This window comes from Pyrus communis, chromosome 9 (genome assembly GCF_963583255.1).
Source record: "Pyrus communis chromosome 9, drPyrComm1.1, whole genome shotgun sequence".
Lineage (NCBI taxonomy): Eukaryota > Viridiplantae > Streptophyta > Magnoliopsida > Rosales > Rosaceae > Pyrus > Pyrus communis.
In genome coordinates, this window is record NC_084811.1 from 24,829,049 (window position 1) to 24,849,589 (window position 20,541).

At 35.4% G+C, this 20,541-nt stretch overlaps 4 protein-coding genes across 4 annotated transcripts; all 4 read right to left on the reverse strand.

Moving 5' to 3' along the window:
* Positions 1 to 6,135: 6,135 nt before the first annotated feature.
* On the reverse strand, positions 6,136 to 6,639 carry LOC137744561 (uncharacterized). Its single transcript, XM_068484344.1, has one exon. It carries the CDS (start codon positions 6,637 to 6,639, stop codon positions 6,136 to 6,138), a length of 504 nt encoding a protein of 167 aa, XP_068340445.1.
* An 84-nt stretch (positions 6,640 to 6,723) lies between these two features.
* LOC137744563 (uncharacterized) lies at positions 6,724 to 7,185 on the reverse strand. The gene has a single exon (XM_068484345.1). The coding sequence runs from the start codon at positions 7,183 to 7,185 to the stop codon at positions 6,724 to 6,726; it is 462 nt and encodes a 153-aa protein (XP_068340446.1).
* Positions 7,186 to 8,049: 864 nt separating this feature from the next.
* LOC137746297 (1-aminocyclopropane-1-carboxylate oxidase homolog 4-like) lies at positions 8,050 to 10,491 on the reverse strand. The gene is made up of 2 exons (XM_068486373.1): positions 9,537 to 10,491; positions 8,050 to 8,451 (listed from the first exon to the last, which is right to left on the reverse strand). Exons 1-2 carry the CDS (start codon positions 10,380 to 10,382, stop codon positions 8,191 to 8,193), a joined length of 1,107 nt encoding a protein of 368 aa, XP_068342474.1. The 5' UTR covers positions 10,383 to 10,491; the 3' UTR covers positions 8,050 to 8,190.
* Positions 10,492 to 15,384: 4,893 nt separating this feature from the next.
* On the reverse strand, positions 15,385 to 19,624 carry LOC137744564 (1-aminocyclopropane-1-carboxylate oxidase homolog 4-like). Its single transcript, XM_068484346.1, has 2 exons — positions 18,746 to 19,624; positions 15,385 to 15,645 (listed from the first exon to the last, which is right to left on the reverse strand). Exons 1-2 carry the CDS (start codon positions 19,622 to 19,624, stop codon positions 15,385 to 15,387), a joined length of 1,140 nt encoding a protein of 379 aa, XP_068340447.1.
* Between the last annotated feature and the right edge of the window lie 917 nt (positions 19,625 to 20,541).

Genomic DNA, 20,541 nt, shown 5'->3' on the forward strand with positions numbered 1-20,541 from the left:
CACCCGATACCTAAAGAAATCCTCAAATGTGAGGACTTTATAGGGACTCAAAGGGTGGACTCTCTTGTTAATTTTGAGTGGGAAACAAACCCACCCAAGTGTGAATGTTGCGCGTCAGCCTTTCTTTTTGGTTTTTTCTTGTTTTTTAAACCCATCGACATGAATGCTAGTAGTCATTCCTGCAACTTCCCCCTTTTTTAACCATTGGCAGACCAGTGGTAAAGATAGCTTATTGGTTTTTATCAACTATCATAATACTCCAACGAAAAAAATAATAATAATGTTTTGCTAATATTTTAATCCTTGCATTTAGGAATTATACTATAAGGCTCTTCCATTGAAGACAATATTTCTTTAGAGACGAATATTTTTTTGAAGTCCCTAAATGAGTCCTTAAAACTGGTGCTGATAGTTTGTGAATAGGGACTCCCATTGGAGATGCTATAAAACAGCAAAAATCTTGTCAGACCTATTCAGTTCACCACTCCCTCTTATGTAGCTCAAATCGAAAAGAGTTCTTCACGAAAGTTGTTTGTCTATTTGAATGCTTTATGACATATCTAAAATTGAAGTTAATCCGATCACTATACCTTTAGAAAATTAGGTATGCATGAGTTGGATTGATATTTTGACTAGTACAAAAGTACTGTGAAACTACGCTATGTTGGTGAATAGAATTCCAAATCGTTCATATGAAAAATAATATACAATTAATATATAGGAGTTTCCATCCTTAATACTAGTGAGATCTTTTGTAATAAGTGATTAAGTGGTGACAATATTGGTGATATTGGTGGTGGACAAACATTAGCCTATAGAGTTTCAGAGGAGGTTATTCTTTAGATATGTCTTGAGCCCGATTACTGGGCTTGAATTTGGATCATTAAGTTTGCTTTCAAAAAGTTGAGCTAACTCTAGCTTATGAATAATGAATGACAGGGTCCTCTAAAAGTTGTGTTGGTTCTAGTTCCCAAACGACCATCGGGCTCTCAAAAAGTTGTGTTAGTTATGGTATAATGACTTGATCAATTCTCGATGCAAGAATTGGTTTCCCATGTGACCCTTTATGGGGTCACTCGTGAGGGACGTGTTGGAAAATAGAATCCTACATCAGTCATATAACAAAATAATATATAATTAATATATGAGAGTTTTTTCCTCTTCTCATATCACCGAGGTCTTTTGTGATAGAACCTAACACTTAGTAATAAATGATTAAATTGGGCCAATGTCAATGATTTTGCACATACTGAACCGAAAACCTATGGTTGTGGTACAACAGTTAGAAACTAGAAGTTATCGTTAGAGTTTTCATATGTAATAATTAGGTTCTAGACAAAAGAATGAGAACCCTTATTGTATAGCTTGTGCGATGTAATCTTTATGTAAACTACTACTATCACTAGAATTTCATTCTAGATTTTAATGTTTAAGAATTGCTAAGATTTCATTTTATTTATTTAATTTGATTGCATCTCGATTATAGAATTTCTTAATTCTATAATTAGGATGTGATTCATGCCTCAGCTCGGAAAAAATAAAATAATAATAATTGTTTTCCTGAATCGGGGCATGACATCAAAGGAGGAGGTGGGTTCTTAAGCTTTAGCTGTCATATTACTTTAACTGATTGTTTTCAATTTGATCCTTCTTGGATTTGGAAATTGAGAACAACTTCCTAACCTTTTACTAATCACACTACAAAGCTTAGAGAGGAAAAAGTGTTACATTCTTCCCCCTTAAAATTGAAAGCATGTTGCAAATGAATAATATAAATGAAAATGCTAGAGAAACCACATATTTGATATCTTCTCCCACTAGCATCACCCCAATACGTAAAAATGTACATAATGTTATAAATAGATAAAAGTTAGAGAGATAACCTTTACTAGTGACAGGAGCGGATCAGGTGTAAAATATCACACTATAATTGTAACACAAGGGAATGTCTAATAAAAGTGGGAGGAATAGATATTGATGTTAATTATCTTCCCTTTTTTTCTCTTTTCTATATTTTGATTGCAGTCGAGTGTTCTATTTATAGAGCAACTCGCATTATTACATATTGAAATTTACATCACATGACTTTGAAAATGCAATCCGTTTGTTTCCAAAGTCTACATCACATTTTGGGCATTGAAAAACCTGTGTGTGGGCATTCATAACAATGCCAATGTTTTCAACACTCTCCCTTGGATGCCCACATATCAACATCAGTTGCCTCGTTAAAACCTTGCTTGGAAAAATCCAGTGGGAAAAAACCATAGCGAAGGAAAAAGAGTACAACTTTACTTGGATTGTTGATTTAATGTTAAATATGCTTATGTTGCCTCGTTAAAACTTTGATAGGAAAAACCCAGTGGGGAAAATCCTAATCGAAGGAAAAAGAGTACAACATGCATGTATCATGGATGCTCCCCCTGATTCCGCATTCTCCAAATTTAGTTGTTTGGTAAGTCGAAGTAAACGGATACTTTGCACTAACTTCTGAAACGTGTACTTTGGTAGAGATTTGGTGAACAAATCTGCTAGATTTTCATTGGAATGGATTTGTCTGACTTCAATAACTTTAGCCTACTGAAGCTCATGTGCATTGAAAAACTTTGGAGATATGTGTTTAGTCTTATCACCCTTGATGAATCATTCCTTCATTTGGGCAACACAGGCTGCATTATCTTCATGAATGACAGTTGGAGTGTCTGTCTTTGAAGGTAGACCATATGAATTCTGAATATGATGGATCATTGATCTTAACCAAAAACATTCACGACTTGCTTCATGTAAAGCAAGTATTTCTAAATGATTTGAAGATGTAGCAACTAATGTTTGTTTTGTTGAGCGCCATGAGATTGCTGTATCTCCATTCTTGAACACATATCCAGTTTGTGAGCGGGCTTTATGTGGATCAAAGAGAAAACCAGCATCTGTATATCCAACAAGGATATGGTCATTTGTGGATTTGTTTGAGTAAAAGAGACCCATGTCTGTTGTCCCACGAAGGTATGGCAATACATCTTTGACTCATTTCCAATGATGAATTGCTGGAGCAGAGTTATACCTTGCTAACAAGTTGACTGAAAAAGCTATATCTGGTTTAGTACATTGTGCTAAATACAATAAAGCACCTATTGCACTCAAATATGGTACTTTTGGACCAAGGACCAGTTCATCATCTTGTTTTGGATGGAATGAATCTTTCTTAATGTCCAAAAAATGAACGACCATTGGCGTGTTGAGTGGATAAACCTTGTCCATGCTAAATCGCTTCAGGATTTTTTCAATGCAAGCTGTTTGGTGGACCAAAATTCCACTAGCACAATGCTGGATTTGCAGGCCAAGAAATTTTTTTGTTTTTCTAAGGTCTTTCATTTCTAATTTGCTTTTCAGATATTCAACAGTTTTATTAAGTTATTCAGGGGTTCCAACTAGGTTCATATCATCGACATATACTGTCACTATAGCAAATCCAGAGTTGGATTTCTTAATGAGCACACAAGGGCAAATGACATTGTTGATATATCCTTCTTTAATCAAATACTCACTGAGATGATTATACCACATTCGTCCAAATTGTTTCAGCCCATACAATGATCACCTTAATTTGATTGAGAGCATACCTCGCGGTTTGTTAGTTGTTTCAAACAACTTAAGTCCTTATGGGACTTTCATATATATGTCAGCATCTAATTCTCCATATAGATACACGGTGATGACATCCATAAGTTGTATGTCAAGTTTTTTTGCAACCACTAAACTTATTAAGTAACAGAACGTAATTGCGTCCATTACAAGGGAGTATGTATCCTTATAATCAATTCCAAGCCTTTGCGAAAAGCCTTGTGCAACGAGTCGTGCTTTATATCTTGTAATCTCGGTTTTCTCATTATGTTTCCTTGTGAATACCCATTTGTAACCCACGGGGTTTACACGAGGCGAGGTTTGGACTACTGGTCTAGAAACATTTTGCCTTTCCAAGGAATTTAATTCTGCCTGGATTGCATCTTTCACTTAGGCCAATCTTGTCTCTGTTTGCATTCATCAACAGAGCGGGGCTCAAGATCATCACTTAATATGCTTTCAGTGGCTATTGCGAATACAAACGTGTCATCGATGATTATTTCATTCCGATCCCACAATTCACTAGTACAAGCATAATTTATGGAGATTTCTTTGTTTTCATGTACCTCTGTTTCTTCAGGTACATGTGTCTCATCAAGGACATTTTCTTTTTCTGAAAGTACAGAATCATGAATTGTAGATGTGTCATTTATTTTTTCTTCTTGAATAATTTCATTTGGATTCAGTTGTGCCCTCGACTTTCTCTTTTGAGGGGTTGAATCTTTTGAACCTGGAGGTCTACCACGCTTCAAGCGTGCACCAGATGAATCATTCGTTGTCACTTTATTTTGTCCAACATGGACATCAATTCTTGCAGGTGCATTTGCAACTGGTATATGTGATTTTGTCATTTTCATAACATCATTAAATGCATCTGGCATTTGATTAGCAATACTTTGAAGATAAACGATCCTTTTCACTTCATTTTCACATTCAGTGCTACGTGGATCAAAATGAGATAAGATGGGAACAACCCATGTCAGCTCTTTCCGTTCTTCTAGAAAGATCTTTTCTCCCTCTAACGACGGGAAGATTGTCTTATCAAAGTGATAATCAGCAAAACGAGCTGTAAACATATCACCTGTTAAGGATTCTAAATATCTAATGATAGATAGTGAATCAAAACCCACGTAAATTCTTAGTCGGCGTTGGGGTCCCATTTAAGTTCGTTGTGGTGGTGCAATAGGTATATAAACAGAACAACTAAACACTCGTAAATGTGAAATATTTGGTTGATGCCCAAACACGAGTTGTATTGATGAGTATTGGTGGTTGGCTATAGGTCTCAATTGAACCAATGATGCAGCATATAAGATGGCATGTCCCCATGCAAAAACTGGCAATTTTGTTTTCATAAGCAGAGTGCGGGCTATTAACTGAACCCGTTTGATCAATGCTTCTGCTAAACCATTCTGAGTATAGACATGAGGAACGGGGTGTTCAACATCAATGCCCAATGTCATGCAGTAATCATCAAAAGTTTGAGACGTAAATTCACCAGCGTTATCAAATCGAATTGACTTAATGGGGTAATTTGGGAAATGTGCTCACAACTTAATTATATGAGCAAGAAGTCTCACAAAAGCTATATTCCGAGTAGACAAGAGACAAACATGTGACCATCGGGTAAATGCATCAACCAAAACCATAAAATATCAAAATGGTCCACAAGATGGTTAAATAGGCCCACAAATATCCCTTTGAATTCTTTGCAGAAATGATGGGAATTCAGCATCAACCTTTAGTTGTGATGGTCTAATTACCAACTTCCCTTGAGAACAAGCCTTGCAAGGGTTATCATTTGAGATAGCAATGTGTCTGCTCAATAATGGATGTCCATTAGAGTTGGTAATGATTCTACGCATCATGGTAGATCTTGGGTGACCCATACGATCATGCCAAAGCATGTAAACTTCTGAATCGATGAGCTTCTGGTTCATAACAGTATGTGATTCAACAATCTTTATGTATGTATAATACAATTCATTCGTCAAACCATGCAACGTCTCCAATATACGCTTCTGGGTATCATTGGAGGTAATGCATAAATACTCCACATTTTCTGCACTTTTTGTTTCAATGTGGTATCCATTTAAACGTATGTCTTTAAAACTCAACAAATTTCAAGTAGATCGAGTAACGTACAACGCATTCTGTATAGACAATATTGTTCCATTTGGTAACATAATTTGGGCTTTCCCCAAGCCTTCAATCACATTTGATTGCCCTGATATTGTTGTTACCCTTACTTTTGTAAGCATCAATCTTGAGAAATATTTTCGATCTCGAAGTATTATATGCATGGTTGCGCTGTCTGCAAGACAAATATCTCCGCTATTTCTCATGTTTTGAGAATGACCATAGTTTTTATCCATACTCTCTAAGTAAGGGAATCACAGTTAAAAACAATTTATAATAGGAAATTTAAATGCCACTTTTATTAAATTTGAAATGCTAGTTTTTAAACTACAAGTTCAGCATAATAAAAGTACATCATACATGAATGATTCAATCGGACTAGTATACTTCATTTCCCCTTTCCACCATGAAGTCTGAGACCTCTAGGTGGGTTGTGTTCAACTGCCCTAATAAGTCACACACTGGATCAGGTATATCCATTGGTTTAGCCTGATCGAGAAAATTGGTCTCGACACCCTTCTCCTTGAGGGAGGCTTGATACAGATCCACCAAATGTTTTAGGGTACGACAGGTACATGCCCAATGCCCATCGCCACCACACCTATGGCATGCTCCATCAGAGTTTCCAGGAGTATTGTTCATACGAGCTTTGCCTTTGTGGCAATTTCCATTTTTAAAGCTCGAGCCTGAATTATGCCCCGGAACCTGGTTGTGAAACTGAACACCATGATTCTTGCCTTTCCCGTTCCACCGTCCTAGCCTGTGGCCACGTCCTAGTTTATGATTATTGCCACTAAAGGATGTGGCGTTCACTTCGAGGGAAGCAACATTCACTTCTGGGAATGGTGCAGATCCAGTAGGTCGGGACTGATGATTTTTCATCAGGAGCTCATTGTTTTGTTTAGCAACCAAGAGCACAAAGACGAGCTGGTTGTATTCAGTGAAGCCTCGCGCTCTATACTGCTGCTAGAAGAGCACGTTAGAGGCATGAAATGTGCTGAAAGTCTTTTCCAGCATATCTTCCTCAGTAATGGTATCTCCACAGAGCTTCATCTGAGAGGTAATTTTGAACAACGCAGAATTGTACTCAGCCACTGACTTGAAATCCTGGATCCTTAAGTGAGTCAATTCATAGTGAGCCTTTGGAAGAATCACAATTGTCTTGTGATTGTATCTGTTTCTCAATGTCTTCCAGAGAGCTAACGGATCTTCAACCGTTAAGTATTCGTTCTTTTGTCCCTCATCAAGATGGCGACGAATAAAGATCATAGGCTTCGCCCGATCTTGAGAGGATGAGATGTTTTCTTCCCTAATGGTATCTCCAAGATTCCCTGCTTCTAGATGGATTTTAGTATCCAGTACCCAGGTAAGGTAATTCTTCCCAGTAATGTCCAGGGCAGCAAAATCAAGCTTTGCCAAGTTCGCCATTTTCTTTTCTTCCTGAAAGAAAAATGAGATGAGTAAGAACTTGCAATAATATGTATTCCTAGAGGTATGTAGTGTTAGAACTTGTAGTTCTTACAAATTTTTCATTTTGATTTTCAAGCCAAAATGATAAGCAATCGAAACTTCTGGCTCGAGATTTACATGATGAATGAGGAGGGCGATTGTACGGCACCATTCTCATTGAAATAACATAACATAGGATGGGCAATTATTCTGCACCACTCAAGTAACAGGAAAATTTAAATATGCAAAGTAGGGTGGGCGATTATACCGCACCAGCTAAAATTGCAATGAAATTAAACAGCAGGCAAATTTAAATACGCAGGGTAGGGTGGGCAATTTTACTGCTCCACCTAAAATTTGTAGTAAAATTAGATCTGCAATCCAAGATAGGCGATGATACCGCACCATCATGGATTGTAGTAAGATTAAATTTGCAGTTCAAGATGGGCGATTGTACCGCACCATCTTAGATTGCAGTAAAATTAACATAAATAAACACTTGGTTAGTAATCAAGATCTACACCAAACAAGAAATCAAAGATATATGTAACTGTTAGGTTGAGAACTAAAAGCAGGCATGGTACAAACAGTTCTTCACAAAGGTATATCCAGCAGTCAAGGCAAAGGAAGAAGATGAACAGTAAAATCCTTAGAGGAAACTTTTTTTGTTTTCTTTCGGCGAAGGGAAATGAGGAATAGTTATATTTAGAGAATTGTGCTGATAATGTGTTATAAATAGGTAAAAGTTAGATAGATAACCTTTACTAGTGACAGGAGCGGATCAGGTGTAAAATATCACACTATAATTGTAACACAAGGGAATGACTAATAAAAGTGGGAGGAATAGATACTGATGTTAATTATCTTTTCTTTCATTCTCTTTTCTATATTTTGATTGCAGTCGAGTGCTCTATATATAGAGCAACTCGCATTATTATGTGGTGAAACTTACATAAAAACATGCTGGAAAGAGATGGATATATATCAGCTTTTTATAGTGATTTTCTCAATCAGAGACTTGGTATCTATTCCTTTGCCATAGAAGTTTTCAAGGAATTCTTGGGCAGTGAAGTCTCGATAAACTGGTGGTTTCTCAGGTGACAAAAGCTCCGGAAGAGGTCCACAGTAACCATCTTCTCTCCATTTGGATAGGTTGAAAAATATCACGACGGAGATCCGAGCTTCTTTCCAAGAGTTTGCCAACACTCTGTGTTGTACACTTGTGTACTCCCCGTTGGAGGTTATCTGCAGCCTCAGACAAAAACACAAAGGGTATAAACCTAATTGGACAGAGAAATAAATAATCAATTTAAATAAAAAGAAAGAAAGAAGCAATAGTCAAACCAAACTTTGAAAAAGTATGGCCATTATAGATTAGTTCAAGTTTTAATTAACTATGGTCGTGATTGATGCATATTCATGGTGAGGAAATGGATCCGTTTTTCTATTATTCTTCATAGAAAAAGGTAAGATTTGGTCAAGATACAGATGCATGCATCCTCGACCTTTAAGCTTAATTGAAAAGTTCTAAAACTTTGTTTATTTGTAAGAATACGCCGCCTGCATGGTATTCAATAAAAACGGCAATATCTATCTTTACGTTGAAATATTAAAAGAGATTTATGGAGACAGAAATAAACAAAGTTTGCAAAACCACAAAAAATACGAGGTGAATCATAGACCAAACAAAAAAAAAAAAAAAAAAATTAATGAAAATGATTTGAAAACTTTGAGTTTTTAATCAAAATGATAAAAATGTATTGTAAGTGAATAGTAACAGGAATGACATTTTAAAGTAAAAATGTCATCTTAGTTAGAAGTGAATATTACCGAGAGTGTTTCGTTAAAACTCCCAACAAAAAATCGACAACCTTCCTTGTTTTTTTGGTGGAGTAATGCTAGGGAGACTAAATTTGTAGACTAAATTAGCAGACTAAATGAGGTGTCACAAATAAAAAATGAGCACGTTTATCAACGATTAAGTAATAATCCAATCACCAACTTCTATATCATTTAGTTTACAAAATTTAATCTACAAATTTAGTCTCTCTAGCATTACTCTTTCTCCAAGACCAAGAGATCTTTTACTTTTGTCCAAGTAAAAATTGGAAAAGTTACTGTATCCAAGACAGTGCTGTGTACAGTGCCGACGATGTAGTGGTGAATTCAACTAACTATAACACAAATGTCAAGTAAAATCAGGGGATATACTCTTGTTACTCAATATATCACAGTTGGACGAAAAATTGTTAACTCAATATATCACAGTTGGACGAAAAATTGTTCATACAAGACACAATGTAAACATGATATTGCCTCGTTGGATTTACCTGAAGTAAGTCTCCAACGTTAATAATTAAACCTCCAGGCACAGGCTTCACATCCAGCCACTCATTTCCATGCCTAACTTGCAACCCAGGCACATGGTTCTGCAACAAAACTGTTATAATCCCAGGATCAGTATGTGCCGTAATCCCCACAGTCCGATCAGGCTGGGGACAGTAAGGATAGCAGTGCCCCAAAAGCGCCCTCTTATCTGAAAACGTTAACTCCTTAAACCTCCTTCCCTCCAACCCTAACCCTTCTGAAAGCAACTCCATCACGTCCTCCGCTACCTTGGTTGCATGCAAATCCCATGCAACCACCTCTTCCCTACAAGCCTCAGGTATCTCCTCCACCTCTGGCCTCTCCGGACTCATCCACACTTGTAGTGAGTCGTGCCAGCTGGCAGCCGTCGTGCGGTACAAGTCGTTATTGCTAGCATACATGACTCCCTTTCCCTCCTCTCGCTTGTAGTATTTGGATTTGACCTCGTGGGGCTGCTCGTGGAACGCTTTGACAGCGTTGACCGTTTCGCCCAAAACAGAAACAGGCACTCCATGGTTGGTGACTTGGAAGAAACCGAAGTTTTTGGCTGCGGATTTCACTTGGTCAACAATTTTGGGGCGGTGGGCAGCGGAGTTGATGTGGGAAAGGTCGATCGTGGGGATGGTGGTGGTGGTGTGTTTGTACGGCGGTTTGAGATCGGACAAAGTTTGAGGGTCGTGGATAAAAAATTGAGGGATGGAAGTAATGCCAGAATCGGAGAGGCCCTTGACTCCCATCTTTGACTCGTCGAATTCTTTCACTTCCTTCATGCGGTCGTACAGAGTTGCATCAATATTTTTGGCTGCCATTTTCTTAGCACAACTGAGAATTAGAACTTTCAATCCAATAAAACAATATGTTTGTGCGTCTCCCTTTCTTTCATCCAACGATATTTAAAGGCCGGGATGCGTTTAGTGCTCTTTATTTTATTTTATTTTTTAACAAAAAAAGAAAAATAATGTAGATAGTGCTCTTTATTTTTAATCCTTTTTTTGGTGCCAAAGTCATGACGTACTGCTCACTGAAATTTCCATTTTACGTAGTCATTAGTGTATGTCCTTTTTATTTAGAGTAATGCTAACAATATTAAATTTGAAGATAAAATTTTGAAAACTAAAGAATATGAAAGTTAATAATTGGTTTATTATTTAAGCGTTGATAATGTGCTCATTTATATTGGTGACACATCATTTAGTTTGCAAATTTTGTTTTCCTAACATTACCCTTCGCTTAATTAGTGTCATTTGGTTCTAAAATATCACTATCGAATTACCCATATATATATAGAATAAATTTTACAAATTAAAGGACATGGAAGTTTATGATTGTATTATTACTTAAGTATTGATTAACGTCCTTATTTCTTATTGTTGATACATCATTTAGTTTACAGATTTAATCTACCTAGCATTACTCTTAACTGAATAATCACTGCTAGGTCCTGGGCCGTCCAGTGTCCGAGGAGTGTTATTGAGGCCCATGATTCTGATATTATTTAGTTGACTTGTTCTTAAGTATTTAATATGGAATTACTGTTAGATTTTTACTAAACCTTATGGCTCCTAAACAGGTTTTAGCGACCAAATTATTGGTCACCGAGTGATTTCTTCAACCTCGTAACCAATTCTGCTATGTGCATAGGTCAGTAATCTGCAAAACTTTAGCGACCACTGACACATAATTAAGCAAGTGGCGTGTGGCTTGTGTAGGTAAGAAGTTCTGCGGGCTGGTCCTGTGAGGGATCAAGCAAACCTGGTGACTCTCAAGAGCCATCTTCTCATGAAAAAAAGTGATAATTAAGCTCAATGATGCGTGAGCGGCACAAAAATATTTGTAGCCATGGCACTAGGACTGTAATTATAGAAATCTAGGACAAAATCAATATGAAGTCATGATGTTTAAATATCGAAAGGAATCAATAGGTTTGAACGACAAATTTATGTCAAAGAACATGATGTAGGACAAAAATCACATTATTTTGCTAAAGAGACTTTCTCAAAGTAGAACTTTCCTTGAACTCTTCACCACCTGATTTTTTTGGCACAATATTTATGATGTTGGCAGGAGAATTGTGTCCAAAAGATGAAGGGATAAAAAATTTATAGAGAGGCCCACTTTCGAAAGAGTCTCCTTAACATTTCTCATAAAATTAAAAGGAGAAAGCGACATGTAATGAAAAAGTGCTATTACGGACACTACCGACGTAGTGGCAAATGCAACTAATTATAATTTATAACACAAACGTCTAAATGTCAAGGATGTATCATGAGGGATTTTTTTAACCAGTGTTACTTATATTGCACTTACATTATAACCAGTGTATTTTTTTTTTTTTATCAGTAAGCTTTGGAAGTCAGACACGTCAACCATATTTTCTAGTCATGTTATAACACTAGAAAAAATGCATGTGAAAAGTACTATTCCCACGTAAATATAAAAATTTCTTATATATAGTACAATACTACGTATCTTATCATATATGTATAACATGTTATAATGTAGAGAGTGGATCAGAAGTAATTTATATCACTAGATTTATATAGTTGTGCAACAAAAGGAGGAAAAAAAAATTGAACATATATTGTCACGATTGATTTACTTGAAGCAAATGTCCAACGTTGATATTCAGGATTCAGGGTTTAGGGTTTAGAAATGCCCAAAAAGCGCCCTCTTATCCGAAAAAGTAAACTGCTTAAACCTCCACCTCCTTCCCCACAATCCTAACCCTTCCGAAATCATCTCCACCACGTCTCGCCCCGTTGGTTGCATGCAAATCCCATGTAATATGACCTCTTCCCTGCACACCTCAGGTATTTGTTCTGCCTTGGGCCTCTTCGAGCTCATCCACACGAATGAGGATCCTCTCTAGATCCTTTGTGAGGATCACGGGAATCCTCCAATCATATCAGTTTATCATATATCGTGCGGCTAGAAATCATTGTAAATTTATTTATTTAAAATTAAATATAAATAGTATTTGACAAAAACTGATCACACGATATACAATGAACGGATGTGATTGGAGGATCCTCATTCCATCCACACTTGCAGCGTGTCGTGCCAGTTGGCGCCCGTTGAGTAAAATAGGAATATGCCATGTCAGCTGTCCATCTCAGCATTAGTTAATAATATGGTTTGTTAGCTGCTAGTTAAAAAGCGAGTGTAGTGTTGAGGTTTATATGAGCTAGTGTAGTTTAGGGGTGGGCGCAGATCTGTTTGACATCACAACATAAATGAACTAACTTGTTTTCAAGGGTTCGGTATAGTTCAGTTTTAACCAATATCATCATTGAACCAAACCAAACCAACCTAGACCATGGTTAATCTGTTTGATTCAATTTGGTTCGAACGGTTTGAGCCTATTCAACATACAAATAAAAACATTATTTAACATTTCAAGAGTTTTAATTTTCTAAACATTCACATACCTCATGCATTTCAATTCGATTAAAAAATTAAAATTTTTCGAAACATAAAAAATACATCAAGTCAAATAGAACTAAGTTTCAATTAAATAATTAATGCAATCCTGCAATTTAGTCATTTTTGTGCAGTTTCAGTTTTGACAACTTTTTCAACTTCAAGTGCGGTAGCACCATGTCAGATTTCTGTCTTGAAAATTAACTGGGTTAATGATGTGGATTGCATTGGAAGTGTCGAGAACGTCGCACATTGGATTGCACGCTGTAGTTTGCAAGTTCGTGGCCTATCTTACTGAGAAGCTTCGAGGCCATCGTCTCTTTCAAGTGGTTTACCCAGCTAAGATATATTCCCTCTTCACATGCCTGTCCTCTTTTGACATTGTTGACGTAATGATGAAACCCTTAAAAAAATCAATCTGACTTCCAATCCCGACTGTCACCTTAAAAAAATGGTTTTTTTTAGTTAAATTGGTTCATGAGATTTGTCTAATTTCTCTTTTTGATCCTTGAGATTTGAAATCGATAAAAGAGATCCCCTAAGATTGTCTACCATCAATCACTTTAGTCATTTAGTGAAAAATTATGTTAAATAATGATCAAAATGACAAAATTACCCTCAATATAATAAACAATAGGCCCAAATGACTTGATAAAATCGAGGGTATTTTTGTTATTTTATCCTTATTTTATGGAGATTTTATATGGAATGACCAAAATGATTGATTGTGGACAAACTCAATGACCAATTCTATAGATTTCGAATCTCAAAAATCAAAGTGATGAGTTATACAAATATCAAAGACTATTTTGGCTGAAAAGCCTAAAAAAAATCGAAGAACAATCCCAAAAATTAATTATAAGGTTTCCCAAGAAAAGAGGAACAAAATTAACAATTCCATGGTGATTAGATACTGCTCAGGCAAAAAGCCACTGGGGTTAGCCAGCTAATGAGAGTGGTTAGGGTGATAAGAGGCAGGGTAGAGATTCACGGTTCGAAACACTTCTCTAGGCTTGGGGCTATTCTGAAATTGTTTCTTCCTGTAAATCTTTACCATCAATTTTATAATACCACTGTCAACTTGAATTTGTAATTGTATGGTTACGAGTTAACTTTAATCCAAGAAACACAAAGCCTTTAGTTTTTTACATCAAAAATTCGAAACTATAGTCTATATTAATATTAGTTGATCATATTCTCTGTTTCTTGCCTACGCACAATTTTTTTCCTTTGTTTGCAGGCCATTATTTTAAAGGAAAACTAATGAAAAAAGCTTGAAAACTTTGAGTTTTAATCAAAATGATAAAAATGTGTTGTAAGTGAATAGTACCAGTAACAACTTTTTAGAGTAAAATTGTCATTTTTCGTTAAAGTGAATAGTACCGGAAGCGTTTTGTTAAAACTCCCATAATTTAATTAATTTTTTTCATTGGCTTGTTTTATATAACCCCGCATACTTTTTTTTTTCTTAAAAAAGAGGAATAACTGGTGGCAAAACGCAGTTATTCGCCCCTTCCGGATCCAGAGAGGCTACGGAAAATTTCACCTTGTCCATGGCCACACCAACCCCGCACCCCCCCCCCCCGGCGGCAGGGCCAATTCTTCCATTTTAGAGACTTTGTGCGACGGAGAATTTTGTTTAACGTGTTTTCTTTTCTTCAGAAATTGTGCAACGAAATATATATAGTTCGTTGTGTAAACGTCTGTTGCCTGATAAAATTCTTCGTCGCCTAAAGTTTTATTATTATCTTTTTGCCATGACGATTTAGCGCGACGAATCCCTTAATTTGTCATGCACAGAGAACTTAGTCGATGAAAACTGCGTCATCGCCTAAAGTTTGGCTGTAATAGTTTTTTCTACAAGTTGCTTTAGTTCACAAAATCAAACTTTTGAAGAAAAAATTAATTAAGACTTCTAAAGAGCTATATAAAATGTACGACAATTTGTATACTAAAACATACAAAAATACAAAAATTTGTAATAAAGTTCTCTAAAATAAATTTAACATATCTGTCAAAGTATACGAATTCTTAGTATTTCCGTTAGACATCCATACATTCACGAAAATTGAATGTACTTGAAAAGAACGGACAAATGCACAAATTAGAAGAATTTAATTTAAAAGTACGATATACAATGAACAGAGAAACTAAAAAACACAATAACAACAAGTGATCTTTTACCACAGTGATGAAAAAGTGTTGTGCCCTTATTCCAATGAGGTCCTATTCCCATGATTGTCGCACAAGTCTTATAACCAGCTGACGAATTCAAAAGCATGTTGCAAACGAATCAAATACATATGAAAATACCCAGAGATATTCATATTTTTTATCCCTAGCATCACTCCTATAAACTAAAAACATGGTGGAAAGAGATTAACCCATCTCTTAGTTTTTTATTGTGACTTTGTCAATGAAAGATTTGCTATCTAATCCTTTGCTATAGTAATTTTCAAGTATTTCATGTTTAGTGAAGTCTCGATAGATTGGTGGTTTCTCTGGTGACAAAAGCTCAGGAAGAGGTCCATAGTAATTATTTTCTCTCCATTTGGTATGGTAAAAAAACATCACAACAGAGATTCGAGCTTCTTTCCATGAGTTGGCCAACACCCTGTGCTGCACACTTTTATACTCCCCATTGGAGATGATCTAAACCCTCACACAAAACACAATAATTAAAGTATTAATTAATCCTGATTGGACGCAAAAATATACAATAATGCTATTTTTATCATAATTTTATACCACATTTCTTTACTATCTTAGGTGGCAGATGAGTTAAACAGCCACATCATCTAAATTAATTAGGAAAACTAATAAAAAGTGCTTGAAAACTTTGAGTTTTAATGATAAGGACAAAATAAAGGGTAAAGTGAATAGTACTAGGATTGATTTTTTAGTGTAAAAATATGGTTTTTCGTTAAAGTGAACAGTACCGTGGATTTTTCGTTAAAACTCCCAAATTAATTAACATTTAATCAAAATGTTAATCAATAATTAATAAAAAGATTGTTGATTAAATGATGATTGTGGTATACGAGAAGTCTCCACCTTCCACCTAAGATTATTTAAGTGTTTTAACTAATAAAAAGATTGAAATTAAATGATGTAGATTGTTCAACTCATCTGCCACCTAAGATGGTAAAGAATTATGGTAAGAATAGCATTACTCAAAAATTTGATATAAAGAAAAAAGAAATAAACAATCGATATGAAGACAAAGTATGGCCATTAAAATTTTCAAGTCAACTAACTAGATATACATCATTGATCACGCACCTTTATTAAAAATTTAAAAAAAAATTTATAGTCATTATATTATAAATCTCAACTCTTAAGATATACATCATTGATCACGCACCTTTATTAAATGAAAAAACAAGAGAAATTTTTAAATAACGTTTATTTTTTGTTTTGAGAAACGGTACGATATTCATTAAAAGAAAGGAAAATTAATGAAAATGACTTGAAAACTTTTAGTTTTGATAAAAAAAAACCATGTTATAAGTTTTGTTTAATGATTAGTATAAGGCCCATATTAAAGTAGTTCAATTAAAAATTGCCCAACTATAATAAATTATGATTTGTCGATTTTACCCCTAACTTTTTTAGGTTGATTCCAGATTTTCGTTGTTAATGGATAAATGGCCCAACTATAAGTTTTCATCGTTTGTTTCTTCAGAAAATAGATTTGAAATCTGCATGTTATTCAATAATAACAATAGGTCACTGTTTCTGGATTTTAAACAACATTGTTTTTGGAATCTAAGTCACTGTTTCTGGAAATCTAAGTTACTGTTTCTGAAATCTAAGTCATTGTTTCTTAAATGTAAGCTAGAAAAGAAATAGTGAAATTCACTGTATTTGGATTCAAAGCAAAATAAGCACCATATTTCTTAGATATAATCAATTGATGCATGAAAGAAAAGAAACAGTCAAAGGTTAAAACATAGACTGTTTCTGGAATTAAGTCACTGTTTCTGGAATTTAATTCACTATTTCTGGAATTTAAGTCACTGTTTCTTGAATTTCTGGAATTTAAGTCACTATTTCTGGAATTTCTGAAATTTAAGTCACTGTTACTGGAATTTAAGTCATTGTTTTTGGAATCTAAGTCACTGTTTCTGGAATTTAAGTCACTATTTCTGGATTTTGGTTCTTTTTTTTCCTGATACAGTGTTTGTTTGTGCACAGACAAAACAAACACTGAATCTGAGTTTTTTTTTTTTTTTTTTTCCAGAAACAGTGTTATGTTTTGATTCTTTTTATTTTCAAACACTTTTTCACCGGTTTTTGCCATTAAACTTCTTTGAACTTGTTTTGGCTGCTTTGTTTCGATGAATGCTTCATTTTTCAACTTTGATTTGGTTGTTTTTGGAAATGGAGAATTACCAGGCAATTGGCAGTTAGATGATGAAGATGATCCCCTGCTGTGGGGACGTGATTCTGCTGCAAGTGATAGTGGGCAATCATCAAGAAAGAAGAAGAAAGCTTCATTTAAAGAGAAGTCAAGTAAGAAGGGAAAAGAAAATGAGGAGGTGGGGAAGAAGATCAGATATGAAGAAAATGGCTCAAGGAAAAAGAAGAGCAGGCATGAGGAAAGTGGCTCAAGGAAAGACAAAGGGAAAAAGAAGATGAGGAGGCGGAGACATTCACAAGATAGTGCTAATAGTTTTGGTCCTTATGGTGGTGCATGGACTCGGTAGAATATTTGTTGGCCCGTGAACAATAGTTTTGGATGATTTTTTTATTAAACTTTGAGCCATTTTGGTTAAATAACATTTTGGAATGGTTTTTGGTTAAATATTTGTTGGCTCAAGCCCTTTTCATTAAAGCTCTCTTAAAAGAAACCATTATATATATATATATATATATATATATATATATATATATATATATATATATATATTTAATATTGACTGCATTAATATGGATCTCCACTTGACTTAGCATATCAACTTAACTACTTTCTATAAAACAAAACAGAAAAATGAAGATAGAAACTCCACAATGTTTTTCATTTTCCACATGAAACTAACTAATTTTTGTCTAAGTGAAAATAGAAAAATCTATACTGTATCCTCTATGCATATTTTTATTCCAATTTCCAATAGCGTATGTGCAAAGAATACCCATTTTGGATATTACTCTTAGAACCTACCTTATCAGATATTTGACAAGTTATATGATAGAAAGTAAATTTAGAGGATATCACAAACTATAAATATATATATATATATATAAATCACACACACATACAGAGTCTTTAAGAGAAGGAATCTCCATTTTTCTCAAAAAATAAGGTTTAGTTGTGGGATCCACACCAAATCGAACTTCAACAATCCTAATTGGATTTATTTTTCAAGTTGGACCTCATAGATGCCTCCCATTAAAGGGTCCCACAACTAATCCATTTTCAAGTTGCATCTTATAGATCATCTTTACAAAATATTGGCCAAATCGGCAATATACAGACATCTAGTTGAGCTAAAAAAAATTGACAACATTATGTTCTAAGAAACATAGAAATTTCATTATAACAATCAAATAGGCAAAAGGTTCAGATTTAATTGAATTTTTGTAAGAATGATACTTGCAAAATAGACGGTTTTAGATGGTTGAAATTCGATGTGGAATATATCTCACAACTAATTATCATTTAAAAACAAAAATGGAGATCCCTCCCCTTAAAGAACCAGTTCATGCAGGAGAAAATATGAATAGGATATTATTGTCATATTGGATTTACCTGAAGCAAGTCTCCAACGTTAATAATCAAACCTCCAGGCACAGTCTTCACATCCAGCCACTCATTCTCATGCCTAACTTGCAACCCAGGTACATGGTTTCGCAACAGAACCGTCAGAGCCGTAACATCAGTATGCGCCGTAATCCCCATGGTCCGATCAGGCTGGGGACAAGAAGGATAGCAATGCCCCACCAGAAACCTGTTTTCCGAAAATGTTAACTCCTTAAATCTCTTTCCCTCCAACCCTAACCCTTCCGAAAGCAACTCAAACACGTCATCCGCCACCTTGGTTGCATGCAGATCCCAAGCAAACAACTCTTCCCGACACGCCTCAGGTACCTCCTCGGCCTTGGCCCTCTCCGGGCTCATCCACACGTGTAGAGAATCACGCCAGCTGGCGGCTGATGTGCGGTACAAGTCGGCATTGCTAGCGTACATGACTCCCTTTCCTTCATTTCGCCTGTAGTACTTGGCTCTGTCCTCCTGCGGCAGCTCGTGGAACGCTTTGACAGCGGTGATCGTTTCATCCAAAACGGAGACCGGCACCCCATGGTTGGTGACTTGGAAGAAGCCAAAGGTATTGGCGGCGGATTTCACTTGGTCAACGATTTTGGGGCGGTGGGCGGCTGAGTTGATGTGAGAAAGGTCGATGGTGGGAATGGTGGTGGTGGTGTTTTTGGATGAGGGTTTGAGATCTGATAAGGTTTGAGGGTCGTGGACAAAAATTTGAGGGATGACAGTGATGCCTGAATCGGAGAGGCCTTTGACTCCCATCTTCGAATCGTCGAATTCTTTCACTTCTTTCATGCGGTCGTATGATCCCGATGTTGCATCAATTTTGGCTGCAATTTTGTGAGTAGAATTGATAGACTTGTGCATTTTATCCGATCCAACAACTTATTTCTGCGTTTCCCTTTTTTTAATCTGAACTGTATATATAAAAGCGGTTGCGCATTCGTTAATTTGGTGCTATTTGTTTTTAATCGTTTTCTTTGTTCATTTTTATTTTATTATTTCCAAACGCTAATATCTAAATCTAAATTACCTATTAAGAGACATTATTTGTCAATCAAAACTCTACAAAAGTATTATTCTAACCCTCTCATCAAAAATAAACAAAAATAAAATACATGGGCAATTTAGTAATTACATACAACACAAATTTTGTTATTTTTTGAACAAACCTCACAGCCAAGTAATCACAACACACCCTATTTAAAAATTAAGAAGGTTTTCCAAACCCACGTCTCCCAGTTCATCAACTCTCTCACCCCTTCTTCCAAATTCCACGCCCAATTTTATTTCTATTTTTTTTAGTTTTCTTTTTCTTAAAAAAAAAGTGATGTAAATATTTTTATAATAAATAATAGCAAATTTAATTACACACGTACAACGTATGAGCATATAACTAGTTATATTTATGTCAATTGTTTTCATAGTTGCCACAAAAAGTAGGATGCCTATATAAAAATTTTATTGGTTGCTTTATGAAATAATTAGTATAAGATAATGTAAGAATTAACATATCTGGAAATCTAAGATCTTGTAACATGAATCACAACCATCAAAACTAGGGATGTGCAACGGTTGACCTGGATTACCCTTTCTAATGGATATTCTGTTAAATTTGGATGTTTTAGATGAGAGAGGTAGTCTTTTAGATGTCTTTATGAACAATGGTGTCACTACATTTTAAGCAAAATAATGCAAAGTATATCAGATTAATTTCTGTCTTGAAAATTAACAGGGTTATCCATGTGGATTAATTAGTTGCGTCGCACATTAGATTACAAGTT

What these genes read in the sequence shown, in the direction of transcription:
- LOC137744561 (XM_068484344.1), bottom strand. Translation starts at nt 6,639, where the DNA reads ATGAAAAATCATCAGTCCCGACCTACTGGATCTGCACCATTCCCAGAA.
- LOC137744563 (XM_068484345.1), bottom strand. Translation starts at nt 7,185, where the DNA reads ATGGCGAACTTGGCAAAGCTTGATTTTGCTGCCCTGGACATTACTGGG.
- LOC137746297 (XM_068486373.1), bottom strand. Translation starts at nt 10,382, where the DNA reads ATGGCAGCCAAAAATATTGATGCAACTCTGTACGACCGCATGAAGGAA. An exon ending in ACGTTGGAGACTTACTTCAG is followed by an intron (nt 8,452 to 9,536) that starts GTAAATCCAACG and finishes CTGAGGCTGCAG; the next exon opens with ATAACCTCCAACGGGGAGTA.
- LOC137744564 (XM_068484346.1), bottom strand. Translation starts at nt 19,624, where the DNA reads ATGCACAAGTCTATCAATTCTACTCACAAAATTGCAGCCAAAATTGAT. An exon ending in ACGTTGGAGACTTGCTTCAG is followed by an intron (nt 15,646 to 18,745) that starts GTAAATCCAATA and finishes GTGAGGGTTTAG; the next exon opens with ATCATCTCCAATGGGGAGTA.